Source organism: Apostichopus japonicus, chromosome 2 (genome assembly GCF_037975245.1).
Source record: "Apostichopus japonicus isolate 1M-3 chromosome 2, ASM3797524v1, whole genome shotgun sequence".
Classification (NCBI taxonomy): Eukaryota; Metazoa; Echinodermata; class Holothuroidea; order Aspidochirotida; family Stichopodidae; genus Apostichopus; species Apostichopus japonicus.
This window is the reverse complement of record NC_092562.1, coordinates 20,642,254-20,660,972: the sequence shown is the minus strand read 5'-3', so window position 1 is coordinate 20,660,972 and position 18,719 is coordinate 20,642,254. Positions and strand designations below refer to the sequence as shown.

The 18,719-nt window shown below is 38.7% G+C and overlaps 1 protein-coding gene and 1 non-coding gene across 2 annotated transcripts; one reads left to right on the top strand and one right to left on the bottom strand.

The window, feature by feature from the left end:
* Nucleotides 1-2,708: 2,708 nt before the first annotated feature.
* LOC139981648 (succinyl-CoA:3-ketoacid coenzyme A transferase 1, mitochondrial-like) lies at nt 2,709-18,310 on the top strand. Its single transcript, XM_071994204.1, has 13 exons — nt 2,709-2,858; nt 4,927-5,035; nt 5,647-5,737; nt 6,209-6,344; nt 7,015-7,164; nt 8,219-8,386; nt 9,658-9,765; nt 10,764-10,875; nt 11,965-12,059; nt 12,927-13,048; nt 14,520-14,595; nt 15,758-15,928; nt 16,330-18,310. The coding sequence occupies exons 1-13, from the start codon at nt 2,772-2,774 to the stop codon at nt 16,465-16,467; spliced, it is 1,563 nt and encodes a 520-aa protein (XP_071850305.1). The 5' UTR covers nt 2,709-2,771; the 3' UTR covers nt 16,468-18,310.
* Nucleotides 9,895-9,966, bottom strand: Trnay-aua (transfer RNA tyrosine (anticodon AUA)). Its single transcript has one exon. It is a non-coding gene; the product is annotated as a tRNA-Tyr (tRNA).
* Nucleotides 18,311-18,719: the final 409 nt, after the last annotated feature.

The following is an 18,719-nucleotide window of genomic DNA, read 5'->3' as shown; positions in this document are numbered from 1 at the left end:
GAGAGGGATGGGGGAGGGTCCCCACTTACATTCCCAACTCACATTCCCCACTCACATTCCCTTTGGATAGAGTCTTTCTAATGAATCTTCAACATAAATTTAAGTAACGTCTTTCGTTCTTATTTTTGTTCACAATATTAGCCATGATCCTTTGAAATCGATGAGCAACGCGGAAGCGAAAAGGTCTTCTTTAGCTATATAATTTTCTTTAGCTATATAAAATTCTTATAGCTTATATAAAATTCTTTAGCTAGGAGTGTTAGCTCAGTGGTTAACGCCGGTGCCCTTCAATGATAAGGTCCCCGGTTCGAGTCACTCCCAGATTAATGTATGTCGTCCAGTTACAGAGTTGTTCACAATTGACAATTCATAATCACGAACGTTAAATATGAAGGTAAGAGACTGACTTCGGTCAGCTTGCGGCTTTGATAAGCCCATGAGGCTTCTTCGCGAGTTCCTGCTTGCAGGAGGATCTGAAATGCACACATACATACATATAACTTGGTATCTGTATCCAAGGGCGTAGGAACCGGGGGGCTGGGGGCGCCAGCCCCCCAGTGAAAAATGTGGAGGGGCGGAAGTATAATTCCGCCCCCCCCCCCGCTTCGCAAGTCAGAAAACCCCTTTTTCATTTCCAAATGAGAAAAAAAATCTCATTTGGAGCACCAAATTGCATCTAAGGCCTGGTGAAAATACAAAATTAAGTTTACAAAATGGAGTGGGTGTTGAAGTGTGCTATATTGCACCAAATTGCATCTGAGGCTACCTGGAAATGCAAAAAAAATCCAAAGGGGGAGAGGGACACCCCCTCCCCTTAGACCCCTCCCCCAGGCCGGACATAGGTCTTCAGCCCCCCCCCCCACTCAAAAGTACCTTCCTACGCCACTGTCTTTATATATGACTGCGGTCGCATCTGAGGCTATACAATATATCGACATATAGGCCCCTTCTCGAACCCTCCGCGTTCATTCAAATCAGGTTTATTCCAAGGTATGTGGGTATACGAACCATGTACGTATAAACACGGGAATAGTCAATACATGGTCGAATGAACACATCTCTGTAAAGAGAATCAAAAGATAATATATAGCTGGATTTTTCGTAAGTTTGATCAAAGTTCGGATAAAAGGAAATTTTTGAAAAGCGCCGGTAGTTAATCCGTGGGATATTTCAACTTAAAGCTGGTTTCATATACCGGCCAGTTTACATGTTAGGTCAAATTTAACGGACACAATGGGTGTACCCACAGGGAGTTACATTTTTTTTCGGTTTTCTAGTTGAAAGTGGAACCAGGCTGGACAATAACTGAGGTTTCTTCATATGACCTTGCATCAGATGTGCAGGCTATAGCCTAGTATTTGTAGGTTAAATTTGGCGGTTGGAACGATAATTATACTTTCAAGGAGCCTATATAGTGACCGTAACTCTCGGATCTGTCGTTTGCCAGTTTTGGTGCGTGAGTCAACCAAGCCATGGATAATGATACTTGTCGAATTTTAAAGCAAACGAAGGTAAGCTCCTCAAGTTATATATAGTTCATGATTCTACACGTATGAACGCCGATTATTAATGTGTTATCGACTTATAAGACAGTGCGAGTGTGCCATTTCCTTCTCCTCCTCCAGCCCTCCTCCCTTTAAAGTAAATAGTAAACTATCGCAAATAAAAAGTGTAGTTCGGATGAACTAGGACATGTTTTCGCCAATTCTTTTCCTCTTTTAGCATGACATGCATGGACTATAAGTTGCTTAACATGAAAACTGGATGTACTATTCGTATGGAACACGTTGTGGAATGACCGTAGTACTGAACAGGCTCATCTTGTGCCTATTCTGCAGCCACGGTGAGTGGGTTGCAAGGGCGTAGGAACCGGGGAGGGGGCTGGGGGCGCCAGCCCCCAGTGAAAAATATGGAGGGGCGGAAGTATCTTTCCGCCCCCCGCTTCGCAAGTCAGAAAACCCCTTTTTCATTTCCAAATGACAAAAAAATCTCATTTGGATCACCAAATTGCATCTAAGGCCAGGTGAAAGTGCAAAATTATTTGCAAAATGGAGTGGGTGTTGAAGTGTGCTATATTGCACCAAATTGCATCTGAGGCCACCTGGAAATGCAAAAAAAAAAATTCCAAAGGGGAGGGGGACGCCCCCTCCCCTTAGACCCCCAGGCCGGCCATCAGTCTTCAGCCCCCAATCAAAAGTACCTTCCTACGCCACTGGTGGGTTGGCAGAATTTGTGTGGACGTCGATAAGCCGGAACAAAGGCCATGGCACGCAACCACCAAATTTTAATCGGAGGGCTGAAGAGGGAAAGGGAAGCAGTCTTTTGGTAAAGCTGGATCCCCCCCACCTTTTTTGAAAGATTTTGGTAACATGGAGGGTGTGAAGATACAAAAAATATATGTTATCTTTCCACGCCTCTTCCACACCCATTGCCCTTCAACCCAACCGCTTAATTAACCTCCTCATGCTTTTAGATCTATTGCCGGGTGGGGGGGGGGGTGCATCCAGGCACGTGCTTTTCCATTTAAAACCAACACCATCTGGCAAAAAACGCAAAGTTCAGCGTACTGACCAGAATCGTATACGTTACATATCTAGCATGAGTTACCATATAACTAATACGACTGCCAGGTACGCATGTGTTTATGTGCTTCTAGTACTAGAGTACTACAACGAGGTAAATGATTCATTTACCTCGTTGGAGTACTATAGCCTGGGTAAAGACACCGGCCACCATAAATGAAATTTTCATAGTTGAAGTGATTACTAAATATGGCTTCACGAGTAATCCTACTGCCACGTTTCTTAGTAAGAAGAAGGGGAGAATCAGCAATACTACGAAAAACTAAAATATGGAGGGTAAATTACTTACTACTGTGATGTTTGGATTTGTAAAGTAATAGAGGCGGTGAAAGTCTCTCGACTATCAATCATACGACATTTTGTTTTAGCAAAGGTCTACTTGTAAGTTGTAGTAGAACTACTATACGATACTTTATGTAGGTAGGAAAGGTCTAACGTTAGAATGGTCGTAACCTACAGTAACTGGATGCAATAAACATAGGACTGCACGCTCTTTCTTTCAAATTCTAACAAATCACGAAGATATGGGATCAAACCCCATGTTTCACCGTTCGGAAAGATGGAAGTTTATCCAGGGCCTATGCTAGAAATCGGGCCTAGGATCCAGGGCCTAGGCTAGAAATCGGGCCAAGGCTATGATACAGAGGCCTATGGTTATTTATTTCTTGGATCAATTCCCATCGTTCCGAATGGGAAACATGACAGTCTTGAAGTTTGATCCTACTTCGCTTGGTCACTATATGTGATAACAGCTTTGCAGTTTTCTAGTGTCCTTCATATTTGTACAAACATGAGAATGAAAATTGAAATTACAAAGATAATCATATGATCAGATGAGAGGAAACTTAATAGCCTAGCTGATGTAGGGTTAGGCCTAGGCCTAGGGAAAATAATTTTGTCAGACAGCAAGATAGAATGTTAATAAGCCTAACCGCAGAAGTCATTCTGAATAGAACTGAGAGGTCCTAATTTTATGTGTGTGATGGTGATCATTTACTTTTCACAAACTTTGTAGGCATATGGTTATTGCATGTAAAGCCTATACACCACTGTGCTGCCAGGCATCCCCTGGTCTTATCTTGGTCCTAGGCTACAGTTACAAATACAAAGGGTAGTGTAATATGGGCACTATTTTACTTGCCATCTGAGCCAAAGACTCATCTCCACCCTTGCATAATTATATCAACCTTTAATGCTGAATATAGATCTTCTAGCCTATATATATTATACATGCTCCTTTTTTATTCCATCTTGTTGTCCTACAATTGACAAGCACCTAAAGGGAACTCCATTGTTTTGCAATTTTGCCTCTATAGATGCCAACCTGACCACAAAATAGTAAGCATTGTAGATGGATAGCCCAAGCAACCCCAAATCTCCAACGAATATAACCAAAATGATCAGTTTGGTCTAGCTATCTACCTATCGACTTTTCTAAGACACAAGACTCCCTTTTCCCCACTCCCTCTCCCTTCCCCATACCCTCCCCCACCACCTTGTAAGATAAATGCCAAAATCAATTATTTTGGAGTACACAAGTTTTGGATGATCCATTTGATATATATATTACTGATGAGTAGTTCCTGCTTGTGCTTGCTTTAAATCAATGAGTTCATCAGTGGCAGTGGCTGTAGAATACATATTGCGGAGCTACATTTATTATCAAAGCTCACTCTTTGGAAGTGAAATGTGCAATTTAGATGAAAAGGATTAAACCACTTGTATCTTCAAGTAGGGTTATAATAAGTATGTTGTTTTGTCTGAATGTATAGTTTTATGATTTATAGACTGATTGATTGATATCTTTGCGATATGTTTAGATTAGAATGCTTTAATAGATATAGTATCTTATCACAAAATCTGCCTATTTACATGGTGGATTATGTTTGTTGAAATGTTCTTTTGTAATGTAGAATAGACAGTTCACTCAGTGGTTCAATGGCATGATGTACATGTATGATACACACATCTTTTATAGATGTTGAATCAGTGATATTTGATGCTTCTATGCTGTGAACTCATTCAGTATAATCCATGTTTCTATTGACAAAGATCATGACGAAATCTGTACCATGAGGAAGTTTTAGTACAACTCACTGGTTTCACATAGTTATTTGCTATCTTGCAGTATAGCGTGACGAGTGTTAAGGGTACTTAGCAATGTTGGTACTTCTTAGGTTCTTAATATTTTCTACTTTTATTTTGGATAAACCAAATGGGTGAACTTCAAAGAGATATATTTATGAAAAATGTAAACAAGTTGTTCCCAGGTATGAGATCTGTCAGTGTTTGGCATTCAAAGTACATGATTTTAATCTTTAGTATCTTTTAAACTTCGTTACAGATATCTACCTCCAATTTTTCAACTAGCAAATGCCGTAATGCAGAATTTTACTCAGATCCTGTAAAAGCTGTTGCTGACATCCCAGATGATGCTAAACTATTGGTTGGAGGTAAGTAATTCACCTATTGAGCATGGGTCACAGTTTCAATTTCCAGAGATTTCAATTTGGCTTAATGTAGAAATTTATGATAACTACTGTAATTGTTTACTTAAAAGTCTGTTCTCTTGATAAGGCAAGTTTAAGCGTGCACTGTGTGCCCCAAGTGTATGTACAATGAGTCAGGCATTTTAAGCTCCTGGTGGGGTGTTGAGATAGTGGCCCGTCCCCCCCCCCAACCCCCATTAACTCCAAATAAATAGTGTTACACTAATGCATAAACTCTACAGACAGCTACTGTATAGGAATGATGGCAATGTTTTGAAATGCTATTTACTCTCATAATGTATTTCTGCTCAGCACATGTTTCTATGGTACAAGTTCATACTTGGATACTACTACAACTACTGTAGTCTGGTTTTCATCTACAAGGTAACTTTCTCCATAAATGCATTGCCCCAATTTTTCACCTGCTAGAATATTTGGGAACTCCCTATCTCAAGGAAAAACATCTTTGCTAGCTTTCAGCAATTTTGTTTTCTATATAGAAGTGTTATAATGTTAGCACCCAAGACACCGTGTCTTCCAACCTATCCCTGACAAGTGACCATCTTATCCAACAGGATTCGGTTTGTGTGGCATTCCAGAAAACTTGATAGGTGGTCTGCTGAAGACTGGAGTGAAGAACCTCACTGCTGTGAGCAATAATGCTGGGTAAATATGTAAATTATGTAAAATATGTAAATTATGTAAAATATGTAAATTATGTAAAACATGTGAAGAGAATTGACCCACACCGTTAAAGAAAGGAACTGTGTGAAGGAGTGTCGTAATATTTTTAAAAACCAGTGCCGTCAGGTTAGCATATATATGAAGGGACTTTATTTTGATATAATGTAGTCCTTATGTCTGCCTTTACGTACACTGCACTGTTGTGATAATATGACAAGTTTTCCCCCCAAATTCAACTCCAGTTCCCTGATATTAAATCTACAGTTAAGTGACATATATATATTTATTTCGAGTTTGAGAAAATGTTTAATTTAAAACGGGGGCCATTGATTGCAGTAAAGTAGTGAACGGTTGTTTTACCCTAGTGACGGGTGATCGTTGGTGAAACAACGCCAGAGGAAAGGAATAAAGAGAGATGGTGCAATTGAAGGGTGTTCTTTTGTATTTGTGCAGAGTGGAAGATTTTGGCCTGGGACTGCTCTTAAAAACAAAGCAGATTAAGAGGATGGTGTCATCCTACGTCGGGGAGAATGCAGAATTTGAAAGGCAGTACCTCTCTGGCGAATTAGAAGTCGAACTGACACCTCAGGTATAAAGCCGACTGGGAATTATCAAGAGTGATTAAGATGAAAAGGAAATGTTTATTTGTTGTAGAGTTGTTGGATTCAAAAAGACAAACATTGGGACAAAAAGCAGAAATACATTTCGTTAAGCATCGAGATGATTGCTCGTTCTGCGTATCGTAGTTGGGTCTCATTTTGTCTTGAGTTAGACAGACCTGTTGCAATGTGTAATGTGGGAATATTTTTAATTTGGGTATTGTCTGAATTTTATTGGTATAATAATATTTAATATTTCCTTTTTATATAGTGCTTTATACCAGCGATAGGAATCAAAGTGCTTTACAGATGTTGAATTACCCCTGGTCAATGATAACCTGTCCCAGAGACAATCCCTCAAGTCGGCAGCAGTTATATACCGCGCCCAATGACAAGTTACCTCACAGGTACCCATTTTACCCCTGGGTGGAGAGAGGCAAGTGAGATAAAGCATCTTGCTCAAGGACACAAAGTAATGAACTAGGCAGGAATCGAACCAGCAAGCCTTGGATCACGAGTCCGACGCCTTAGCCAATTGGCCACCACACTCTCATGTGAAAGTTATACCCACAGCGTTTATATTCTATACACTAGCTTGCAAATTAACGTGCTTTTTTTTTTTCATTGATCAGGTTCTCTTATCAATTCTTAATTTTTCAGGGAACACTGGCAGAGAGAATAAGGGCCGGTGGTGCCGGTATTCCAGCTTTCTTTACTCCTACAGCTTTCGGAACCCTGGTCCACCACGGTGGGTCACCCATCAAGTATAACCAGGATGGCACCATCGATATCACAAGTGAACCCAGAGAGGTAAGGGACTTTATACATTATACAACATTGTTTTCCTCTCTTTGGTGTCTTCTGATCGTTCACCTATGACATACAGCCCAGGATGGAAACATTTTAAGTGCAGCGGAGGGGTAAGGGACGGTTAAATGCAACATTGTGTACTCCTCTCCACATTGCATCGTGGGGACGATGTGACCGTGTAATATTTGAAGATGACTGAACACACGTCTTTAATACAATCCACAACTTTTACTGCCTTACTGCCTCATTCCATGCAATTTGAACCTGTTAGATAGACGATTCATCACACACTGCAATAAAAATAATACTTGGATGACGCAAAAACACACACGATCAGGGAATCACGCATCAAGGTGCCCCCCAACTCAGAAACATTGAAATACGAAATTCAGGTGAGACAAGCACCAAATGCCGACATAATCTTACAGGGGGGGCGGGAAGTGGGAAAGGAACGGCTACTCTATGTTATGCAATCATTATATTGTTTTATTGTTTACATGCTAAGAACAAAGCTGTTTCATCGTTGTCATCCTTGTTCTCTTGGACATTATCGCTGGTTGCATTCTACATCTTTAGGGAGTGGGCAGTCTAGATTATACCCCCTCCAACTCACCCCAATTAACCTCATTTCTCCTGGGGGGGGGGCGGGGAGGGGGAAGGGAACGGCTACTCTACGTAATGCAATCATATTGTTTTTTTGTACATGCTGAGAACAATGCTGTTTCATTATTGTCTTCGCTGTACTCTTCGACATTATCGCTGGTTGAATTCTACATCTTTAGGGAAGGGGCCGTCTAGATGAAACCCCCCCCCTCCAACTCACCCCAATTACCCTCATTTCTCTTTGATTCACACCTTCACATTATCTTCATAATAACTGAATGCATCAGTATGATCTTTTTTTTTATGGATTGACAAGTAATAACAGATGATTCTTCTGTCCCTCCTACTCTCCCCTCCTTGACTGCACTCTGCATCCCCCCACCCCCCCTTCCCTCCTACCAAAAAAAAATAGAAAAATGGTATAGTCTAGATATTTTTTTTTTTTTTCTAGGCACGACAGTTTCGTGGTAAAGATTACATAATGGAAGAGGCCATCACGGGTGACTTTGCTTTGATCAAAGCTTGGAAGGCAGACAGAGCTGGCAACCTCATCTTCAGGAAGACGGCCAGAAACTTTAATTCACCGATGTGTCGCGCTGCCAAAGTCACCATCGCAGAGGTGAACAAAGGAAACAACAAAATATTCGTTAAATATTCAAATACTTACCCAATGGTCATAAAGTATCATCTTTGACTAAATTCCAATTTTCCCTAGGAAGACTGCACTAATATATGCAAAAAAATATGCAAATTGACAAAAAATTGGTCAGGTCAGTAATACTCAGCCCTAGAATTTCACAATTGATAAAATGAAATGCAAAAAATATTTTTGCTTGCTAAAAAACTTGCGATTGCAGCATAAGTTAAAGACCTGCAAAGCCAAGTGACAAGCCATTATTATATATATATATATACATATATATTATTATATTTTGGAAGACGAACAAAAAGTTTTCTACCGTTTAAGAGAGGACCAACAGGCAGTAGGATCTTAAAAGTTAAAGTGTTAAGTTCTTTTCTTCCAATTTTTGTGTTCCACAAAGAAGACCTCTAAAAGGCAAAGCTGAAAGACGTATATATCGCTTGTCTCAATATATGCTAATGACCAGAAAGCTTTAGGTTACTTGGCTTATATTTGTTGCTTTTTAGGGTTTCTTCTGTCTGTAGTCGTTGTTTGCGCCTTTTGCGAGGAGAATGCCCGAGGGAAAACATGACACGGTAGAAAATATGAAAGGAAAATATCACGCTTTAAAAACGTGACTACTGTGTCTCGGGGAAGAATCCTTACTTTGACCGGTGGTTGTTTTCGTGATGCAACCCCCGGGTGAAGTCTTATGTAACATTGCGGTTTTATAACAGTAACCAAAACACAAAATTAGGTAATTGAAAGGTTTTTGCTAGGGCTGCTGTTGAAGTGTGCAGTAGAGCGCAGTATGCCATCGACAATCCAGAATAATTAGACCTGAAAGGCTTGCTTTAAACTGTCATTGCCGTACGACTTGTTATACTGGTGAATTTTGTTTTTTCATTGATTCGTTAGAATGCTGTAAGTGTCTATTTACAAAAATTTGCAAATTACCTTTTCTGCATGTGATATTTTGTGCCCATATTGTGTCAATTTTTGGCTAAAGCACACAGCAAAGACAGAGATTGATTAATAATGACAGTGAATGCAAAGTTCTTTGAAGCAGTTTCTGTAATTAAATGACCCTGAATGCCATTTTAAAAGCATTTCTGTGTATAATTAATGACCCTGAATTGCCACTCTATACAAGCAATCATTTCTTTCTACGCAGCCCCCCGCAAGTTTGCAGAAAAATAAATTACTTTACTGGTCGGTGGGGAACTTTCTGCCTTCGTTATATTAAATGATTATTTAATATTTTTCAGGTTGAAGAAATTGTTGATGTTGATAGTTTTGCAGCTGAAGACATTCATGTCCAGAGTATATATATACAGAGAATTCTACAAGGAGAGAACTATGAAAAGAGGATAGAGGTATGTCTGTAATCTACATATGGTGTTGTCCATATCTATATATATATATATATATATATATATATATATATACATATATAATTGAAAATGTAATTAGTTGGAAAATTTAGAACAGTGACAAAAACTTCCGGCCTCCACCGGGATTCGAACCCGGGCCTCCCGCTTTATATGCGGACACCCTAACCACTAGGCTACGGACGCTGATTGTATGTGGAGAGGCTTGGAACCTGTAAGGAAGGTCGTAATTCCACTGTAGGCGTTTATCACCTGTATCGAACAATGCTAGTTCTGTTTTTGGTGACGTATTTGCCTTACTCTAGAGATCAAACATTACAACAACATAGACTTTTACTCGTACTTCAAGTCTGCTAGACAGTCGAAGAATCAGTCAGTTTTAGTTGGGTTCAAATATTTCAAAGGACATTTTACAACCACCAAACGTATTCTCTGTGTCATGCCAGAAACTGTTCATGTCTGATTGGACACTCGTTAATAGCTGAGAAATAGAAATTTATAGAGTGACCGCTGCCAATAGAGTATATTTTAATAGCAAGTGTTAGGATACTTACATATAATGCTTAAATGATGGTCTCTCCTGTCTATTTTGGATTGGGTTGTCTTTTAGTCCTGAGTTAATGACATTTGGATGCAAGAGATAAGGCAGTACTTGTAAGTATACCCTGCCCAGTCCTCCCCCCGCCCAAAAAAAAGGGGGCCATAATACAGTTACTCAGTAATTATAAATGTCAACGTTGTTGTAAAATGGAGGGAAAAAAAACCTAAAGAGTTTCGTGTTTGTTCTGAAGTCAGTGACTTTCAAGTAAGTTGACTATGATAGTTCAAATGTCAGCAGAGATGGTTAATAGAAGTCAATGTTGTATCTCTGAGGGTTTTGGCAAAGTATCCCGTTTGTCTCAATTATGATTTCTCTTTGGGCAAGAAAAGACATATGTATTTATTTTGAATGGCGTCGATTTTCTTGCCTCTTGCCTCCACAGAGACTGACGTTACAGAAAGACACCTCAGAAGAACAACCGACCAGCCCAGGCGCTGCCATTCGAGAAAGAATTATCAAGAGAGCGGCGCTGGAATTTAAAGATGGCATGTACGGTATCCTTTAATATCATGTGACCGGGTTTTGAATGATTTCAAACACTGTACTGATGTAGCAGACAGACTGTGCTTATGTGACAGTGGTACATGTTACTTGTCAGTGACAGACAGATTCCTTTACCTGCCTGTAAAGACCTGATTTGCCAGGCCCAAACAGTCTGCAGCTGTGTCCTAAAATTTTGAAAAATGCACTCTTTGAATAGAGACTTGTTATTGGTGTGTGTTGAATAATCACAGCAAATAGCTGCATTGTGGAACCATATTGAGTTTTGCAGGTCTCCTTCCCACTGGCCAGAAGTACTTCAAAATATTATTTTATATTTTTTTATTTCTTGCCTTTACTTTTACTGTAAGGCTTTATTCTTGTGGAATTTTGCCTTTTAAGGAATTTTTGGGTTGTTTGTTTGTTTCGCTTTTGTAACTTCTGCTCTTTGCATGAAACGCTCGGTAACTAAAATGCTCTTGAATAACGTCGATCTGCAACACATTGCAATATATATCTCTCCTAACTGATACAATTAACATTAAAGTACAAGCACAGCGTTAGTTTGAAATATGCAGCATTGCTGCACTAGTTTCCAAAGTGAGAGAAAAAACTCGTAGAGAATTGGCAGAAAACAGGAACGATTCATGAGATCTTTCCTAAAGTCACATATCTAGTTCTCTTTGCTCAGCCCACAGCTATTTTTGGGCAGATAATTTTTCTGGACAATTTTCGATCCCTGATTTTGATGTTGATGTTTACGGTAATTATGATAACTTGTTTAATAAGTCTGAGACAGGAAAGCTAATTTTAGCCTCATTAACAGAGATGCAGTAATCCTAGGATTACATGAGTGCTCCCCAAAGGTAACCTTGATCTTTTTTTTTGTGGGGGTGGGATGGGGGGGCACCCTTCAGCAAGTACAATTTCTGGTGGATGTTGTTTGTGATGGACGAGCGTAACCTTTCTACATTTGTACAATTCTGACAAGAGGCTTATAGACAAGGCTATGTCAGAGGTAGATTAAAGAATAAGGGTAAAAGTTGTTTACTTCTCCAGTGGCATGTAAATGTTTGTTAAATCCTTAACTCTTATCGTCACAGCTAATCTAGGTATCGGTATTCCAATGTTGGCCAGTAATTACATTAAACCAGATGTCAAAGTTCATTTACAGAGTGAGAATGGCATCCTGGGATTGGTAAGTCATGAAAACAAGTAGTGGACATTACTCAGTCAAGGATATTAATGTGAGGTTGGTTTTACCTATATTTTACAGATATTAATAGTAAGAAGGATAAACAACAGTGACAAAGCAAGGGAAAGAAAGAAATTTGCCAAAAAATATAAGAAGAGAGTGTCATAAGAAATGATCAGTATATCTTTGTTTTTTTTGATAAAACGAAAAGCAGAAACAAAAGTGAAAATGCCAAAAAAGAACCAAAAAATCACAACGAGAAGCGATTAGAAGAGAAGAGAAGGAAACGAAAGAAAATAGCTGATCAATATCTTTTATTTGGACATAGCTTGGTGGTCTTGATAGACATTTTCTCGTTTAGACTCCAGTGTTGGAAATTTTATTGGAGAAAGCATTAGTCAATCGCCATTTAGCAAGCAACATGGTTACTTCCAAACCGACTGAATTGGAGGTCGCAGAAAGTGTCACAGAATCATTTGGTCATCCCCATCAAAAATAAAAAAAGATTTTGAATTTTTCAATATTATCTGTTTCATTTTATAGTTGTGAGTTTTTTATTTACTCCGTTCTGTTGTCTGACATTTCTTCATACAGCTATTGATGGTAAATTGTTCTGCATTTCATATTCCTATAAAACTCATCTATCTATCTGTCTGTCTGTCTGTCTGTCTGTCTGTCTGTCTGTCTGTCTGTCTGTCTGTCTGTCTGTCTGTCTGTCTGTCTGTCTGTCTGTCTGTCTGTCTGTCTGTCTGTCTATGTTTTTGAAAAGTGATGTTATTTTATCACTTAACAATAGGAAACCTCTGTTCCACACCCTGGGAGACACTTTTGGGTTCATGTCCGTCCATTTTTTGTCTTTTTTTTTTGAAGGGTCCATTTCCGAGGAAAGGCGAAGAGGACCCAGATTTAATCAACGCAGGTAAAGAAACGGTGACGGTACTCCCCGGGGCGAGTTACTTTGGCAGTGATGACTCGTTTGCTATGATCAGAGGGTAAATAACTCATGATGAAATTAATTTGATACATTTTTAAAGGGATATTTCCTTTGAAGAGAACAAAATGTTCCGACAGTATCTCGTCCCCTAACTCAAGAAATGGTTGATTGAGCGAAGAAACCTATTTTTGACTAAAATATTCATCCCTTAATCCAAGAAATACTTCACAGTATGTGGTCTGTGATGTCACCATGGTAACTGTCACCATGGTAACTGGCAGCATGGTACATTTTGATGATAATAATCTGCTTGTTGATTTGTCATATAAATCTTATATACATTTGGAATGCTTAATTAGCTACCGATAATCTCTGTATGTTAGAATTTTTTTTATCAAAAGTAAAACTTTTTGCAAGCAATGTTCTTTTGCTCTGTCGAATAATGGTTTAAATATTACAGAAAGGAATAAAAAAAAGAAGGCCATTTCTCATGTTGAATTACCTTCAATGACATCACTATAAAGTCTGCTGTTACCAGATGCTTTGATTAAATATCACCAAATTTGAGAAATTCATTCTTTACTATTCAAACTGCTACAATTGAGGATGTGAGTTCAACCTTAAGATGCAGAAAAATGTCAGCAATTTTGTTAAACAATCAACTTAAGCCACAGGAATATCCCTGTAATATAGGGATAGTTCTGTGGCAGGAATATCCCTTTCAAGGGATATATCCTTGGCAGGAATATCCCTTTCAAGGGATATATCCTTGATATGAATATCCCTTGAAAGGGATATTCCCGTGGCAGGAATATCCCTTGAAAGGGATATATTCTTGACAGAAATATCCTTTTAAAGGGATATAACCTTGGCAGGAATATCCCTTCAAAGGGATATTCCTGTGGCAGGAAAATGCGACACTCAAAACTGATAGTCCAGAGGAAAATTGATTTGTAACTAATAAAAGAAGAACACATTCTAAATTTCTAAGCAATCTGATGAAATTTTGCGATAAATTCCTACGTACCATTTCGAGATAACAGCATTTGAAGGTGACAAGTTTTAGTACCCAAAAGTTTATTTGAAGCAAGTAGGTGTAGTTTCATTGAAGAATGCTGGCAATTCTGTTGCTTTTTTATGTTTTTTTTTCTTCAAATTTTACAACCAATTGTCTTTTGCATCAATATCTCGATAACCCCATCACGGCTCTTATCTCTGGAACAATTTACCAGATCACATTCGAACATGCTCTAAACTTTCTACATTCAAAAGTCTACTTAAGACCCATTTTACCGAACCTGTTCTGAGTGTTATTCAAAGATAACGATGCTTGGGATCAAATTAAGACAAACAGAATTAATCTCCCCCTAGATGATCCTGTTTAACTGTTTAATCGTGTAGTATTGAGAAGCAAGCCTCTCCAACAATAAAATGCTGTTAATTATGTTATATTTAATATCAATGTATTTATCTAACTTGAATAACATTGATGGTATTACTAGTTAAACATCTCTTTGTATTTCCTGCAGGGGTCATCTGGATCTCACAATACTTGGTGCTATGCAGGTGTCCAAATATGGTGACTTGGCTAACTGGATGATCCCGGTGAGTAAGACCCTGATATTTGAATTAATACCATCAGAGGTAACAGGGACATGGAGATTGGAGTAGTGCCCCTCCTTCCAGTTGTGGGGGACGGACCTGTAATTCAACGTATGGTGTGCATACTGTTTACCTTCTCCTCTGACCTCCGTCCAATCCTTCCTCCATCCTTCCCCCCACCCCCCCCCTCCCTCCTCCGTCAACCTCGGTTATGCCACAAAAAAATGGCTGAATGAAAAAGGTCTCTTTGTATATCCTGCTGCTTTAATGAAACCCGTAGTTCGAAACAGCGAGACATCTGTCCCTGGAAACATTTTTTGGTAAATGTGGGGATACAGATTTTTTGAAATTTGGTGAAATTTTAATTATGTGCAATTGAGATACAGAAAAGCCTTTGTGTTTTTTGATATTGTTCAAATCATTTTATATCCAATGAGGAAGATAGATTATTCTCATCAACAAATTCTAAAGCGATGATATATTATATTAAATTGGAGAGCACGTCGAACACTAAGCAAACATCCCAAGTTTATCAGATTTCAAGAACTTGTAGGGAAGTCGTGATGCACACTTGATGATGATCACAGAGTCACAGTCTCGATGCAAGGGGGGGGGGGACTGGGGTTGAGAGCGGATCGGTGGTTCAGTCGGTTGGTTTGGTTTTTCGTGCCCAGGTTCTTTCTCGGATGACTTAAAATTCTTAAAAAAGCATCACATTTCAAGGAAAAATTAAGAGCAGTATTGTACTTGGAAAAGTAAAATGTTTGAAGAATTTCTACCATGATGAGATCACAGACTACCTATTATTTCCTTCCTGCTGGATTAAGGAAGGGTTTATCTGGGTAGAAACATTCGACATTCCATCCTATCTTTGAGTTAGGTAGGAAATTTTCAATTAACATTGTGGTACATATTTTTCTACCACATAAGTGTCACATTGTCCACCACCAAAATGTGCCGTTTTTTCCCCAATATTTCATGTTTTTGCATTTTACATTATCCTTCTGCAAAGGGTATCAGTGCTGCTCTTACAAACAAAAATATGCTAAACATGAAACAACTGTGGTCCATCATCATCAGACCTGTTCGTTATTTCTTCTAGCATAGACACGCCAACTCAAAACTTAATGTTTTTATCAAGCTCATTTGCTTTCTTCTTTTCCAGGGCAAAATGGTGAAAGGAATGGGAGGTGCGATGGATCTTGTGTCAGCACCACACACCAAGGTTATCGTCACCATGGAGCATGCTGCGAAAGGAGGAAAACCCAAAATATTGGACAACTGCACTCTGCCGTTGACTGGCGTCCAGTGCGTGGACATGATCATTACTGAAATGGTAATATGTACTTTTTGACCTGTTTCGCATAAATTACCCTCAAGGCCCTGCTGTGTGAAATGTCTGAAATCCTTGTAAACATGTTAAAAAAACAAAACAAAAACAGGCTTGCTCCCTTAAGATGAGAAATAACAGGGTTTTTTTTTCTTTTTTTGAATAATTGTGTCAAGTGCTTCTCTGTCATTCATAAACAAGAGTTCATAAAGATTTTTTTTTTTTTAAAGATTTTTTCATATCAGCATTCTTTTCACTTACCTTGGGTTTGTCTTTATAGCCCCCAAATTTTCAGCAACATTTCACTATGTTTGGATAATTGATATATATTGTATAGTTACCATACGTACCAGGTGTTTTATAATGCAAATGCCTTCTTCTATTGTGTAATTTTGTTGTTCTTTCAGTGTGTATTTGAGGTTGACAAGGAAAACGGTCTCACGTTGACCGAGCTCGCAGACGGAGTGACCGTCGAAGACGTAGTGGAGAGTACGGGGGCAGAGTTCCAACTAGCCGATGAAGTCAGACCCATGGGCCAAATCTGAATGATGCCGGCCGCAGGACAATGTTGTTTTGAATAAATGCTACCGCTCTATGGAAGATCGTCCAAAGTAGGTGGGAATCACCAAGAAATGTGGACCTTTGTGTATATGTTTGATACCAAAACCAAAAAACCCTGAAATTTTACATATATAGACCAATATAATGTTTGAGGCATAATGATCGTTTATGGGATTGGATGATAATTGCTGAGAATGGCAGAGATGAACATATGTCATTTGTAATCATGTACAGGGGTGGCAGAAGTCAACCTGTGATGTTAATCATAAACAGGGGGGGTTCAGGGGTGGACCGTATGATGTAATCATGTTATAAATGTGGCAGATGTGGACCTGTTATGTAATCATAAAAAGGGCAGGCAGGGGTGGACCTGTGATATAATCATAAATAGGCGCATGTTAAGGGCAAACAGGGTGGGCCTGCTATGTAGTCATGGGGCTGACAGGGGGGGGGTTGGCCTCTGATGTAGAAAAAATCTTTGATAAAATGTTCAGTCTGGTTACATCGTTACAAGTAGTGAACCCTTTCTGAAAATTAGGATGGCAGCCAAAAAACAGGATTTTTGCACCTCTTTGCATTTCCAGTTTGTATTGTTTCTCTATAGTAGTAGGTCACAATTTTGCGTCATGGTATATCTCACTGATGTATTTGAGTTTCAGTTTTGGCCAAAGGATAAAAGAAAGAAAAAGTCAATGCTCGGTTTTTTATTTTATTTTATTTATTTATTAATTCACTTCAAAAATATTTCATTATTAAATTTGGATCTCTTCCTGGGCTTTTGCATATTATGAAATATATTTGCATTTTCTGAATCAAGATTATTCTAAAAGGACTTTATGAGAAAAAGGACAAACAGTAAAAAAAAAAATAATAATAAACTGGTGAAAATTGGTGCTCTGTTCGCCTAAATGGTGGATTACAAAAGAATGCCAAAATTGTATGCACTTTTATAATAATTCTTTCAGTTAATAAACACTTTGTAACGCTTGTCTTCCAGCCCTAGCCTCCTGATCCCAGTTTGCCTAAGAATTATGGAAATGTTGAAAATATGTCTCAACTCTTCGATATCAAGGACGGAAAATTCTTCAAAAACCTAACCTTATGCAGAATGGTGTAATTTTACTATGTATGATGATTTAAAAAAAATTCTGCAGGTGCTTATGAAAGCTTCATCTAAAATGAGATTTATAGCTGTTTGTCGCAAGTACTAACAGAAATAATCATATCACAAAATATGACAAATTTATGTGAGCAGTTTCCATAGTTTGAAAAAAGAGGGCAAATGGTTTTGTCATTCTTAGATTAAGGTGGTTCTAGCCATTCTGGGTTTAAAGGCTAAACTGTACTCTTTGTCAGTGAAGCTCAGTGGTGTAGGAAGGTACTTTTGAGTGGGGGGCTGAAGAATGATGGCCGGCCTGGGGGAGGGGGTGTCCCCCTCCCCTTTGAAATTTTTTGGCATTTCCAGGTGGCCTCAGATGCAATTTGGTGCAATGTAGCACACTTCAACACCCACTCCATCTTGTAAAAACTTTTGCATTTCACCTGGCCTTAGATGCAATTTGGTGCTCCAAATGAGATTTCTTTCTCATTTGGAAATGAAAAAGGGGTTTTCTGACTTGCGAAGCGGGGGGGGGGGAGGGTTCCTACGCCCTTGGTGAAGCTACCTACACAAGCAATGGGTAGTATCTTACAACGTGGATAGAAGTGCAAAGCTAGACTAAAGCATGATATTTTCTCAATGGTGGCTGTTTTTTTATTCAAGATTTTTTTGGGTTTCAACATTTTTTTTTTTGTCTTTCAAAGACATTTTACTGTACCATTCATAATCAGCAACCCTTATGTGAGGCTGGTTTTTTTTGTTTTTTTTGAGCTGAAATCAAGCTTAATAAATGGTGCCCTTCCAGCATGACAGGAATTAAATTTATTCAGGGATATTTTACCAAAAGAGCACAATATTTGACAAAAGAATATGCAAGAAGGAGGATAAAAATGAACACGTCATTGTTTTACAATCTTGATAGTGTCCAATTTTTTTCATAGTCGGAACGAAAATAAAATTACGGGTACTTTCCTTTGAATATTTTAATGATATTGTTACTATTTTTTGAACCGGTTCATGCCATCTGAGAAATAATGTGGGAATTTATCTTAATGATCTAACTATGATAAAGAGACTGTTTAGATTGAAATGGAAGTGGTTTGTGATTCAATATAAAGGGTCAAAAAAGTCTTGCTT

What these genes read in the sequence shown, in the direction of transcription:
- LOC139981648 (XM_071994204.1), top strand. Translation starts at nt 2,772, where the DNA reads ATGGCTTCACGAGTAATCCTACTGCCACGTTTCTTAGTAAGAAGAAGG. An exon ending in TCGTTTGCTATGATCAGAGG is followed by an intron (nt 13,049 to 14,519) that starts GTAAATAACTCA and finishes TATTTCCTGCAG; the next exon opens with GGGTCATCTGGATCTCACAA. An exon ending in ACATGATCATTACTGAAATG is followed by an intron (nt 15,929 to 16,329) that starts GTAATATGTACT and finishes TTGTTCTTTCAG; the next exon opens with TGTGTATTTGAGGTTGACAA.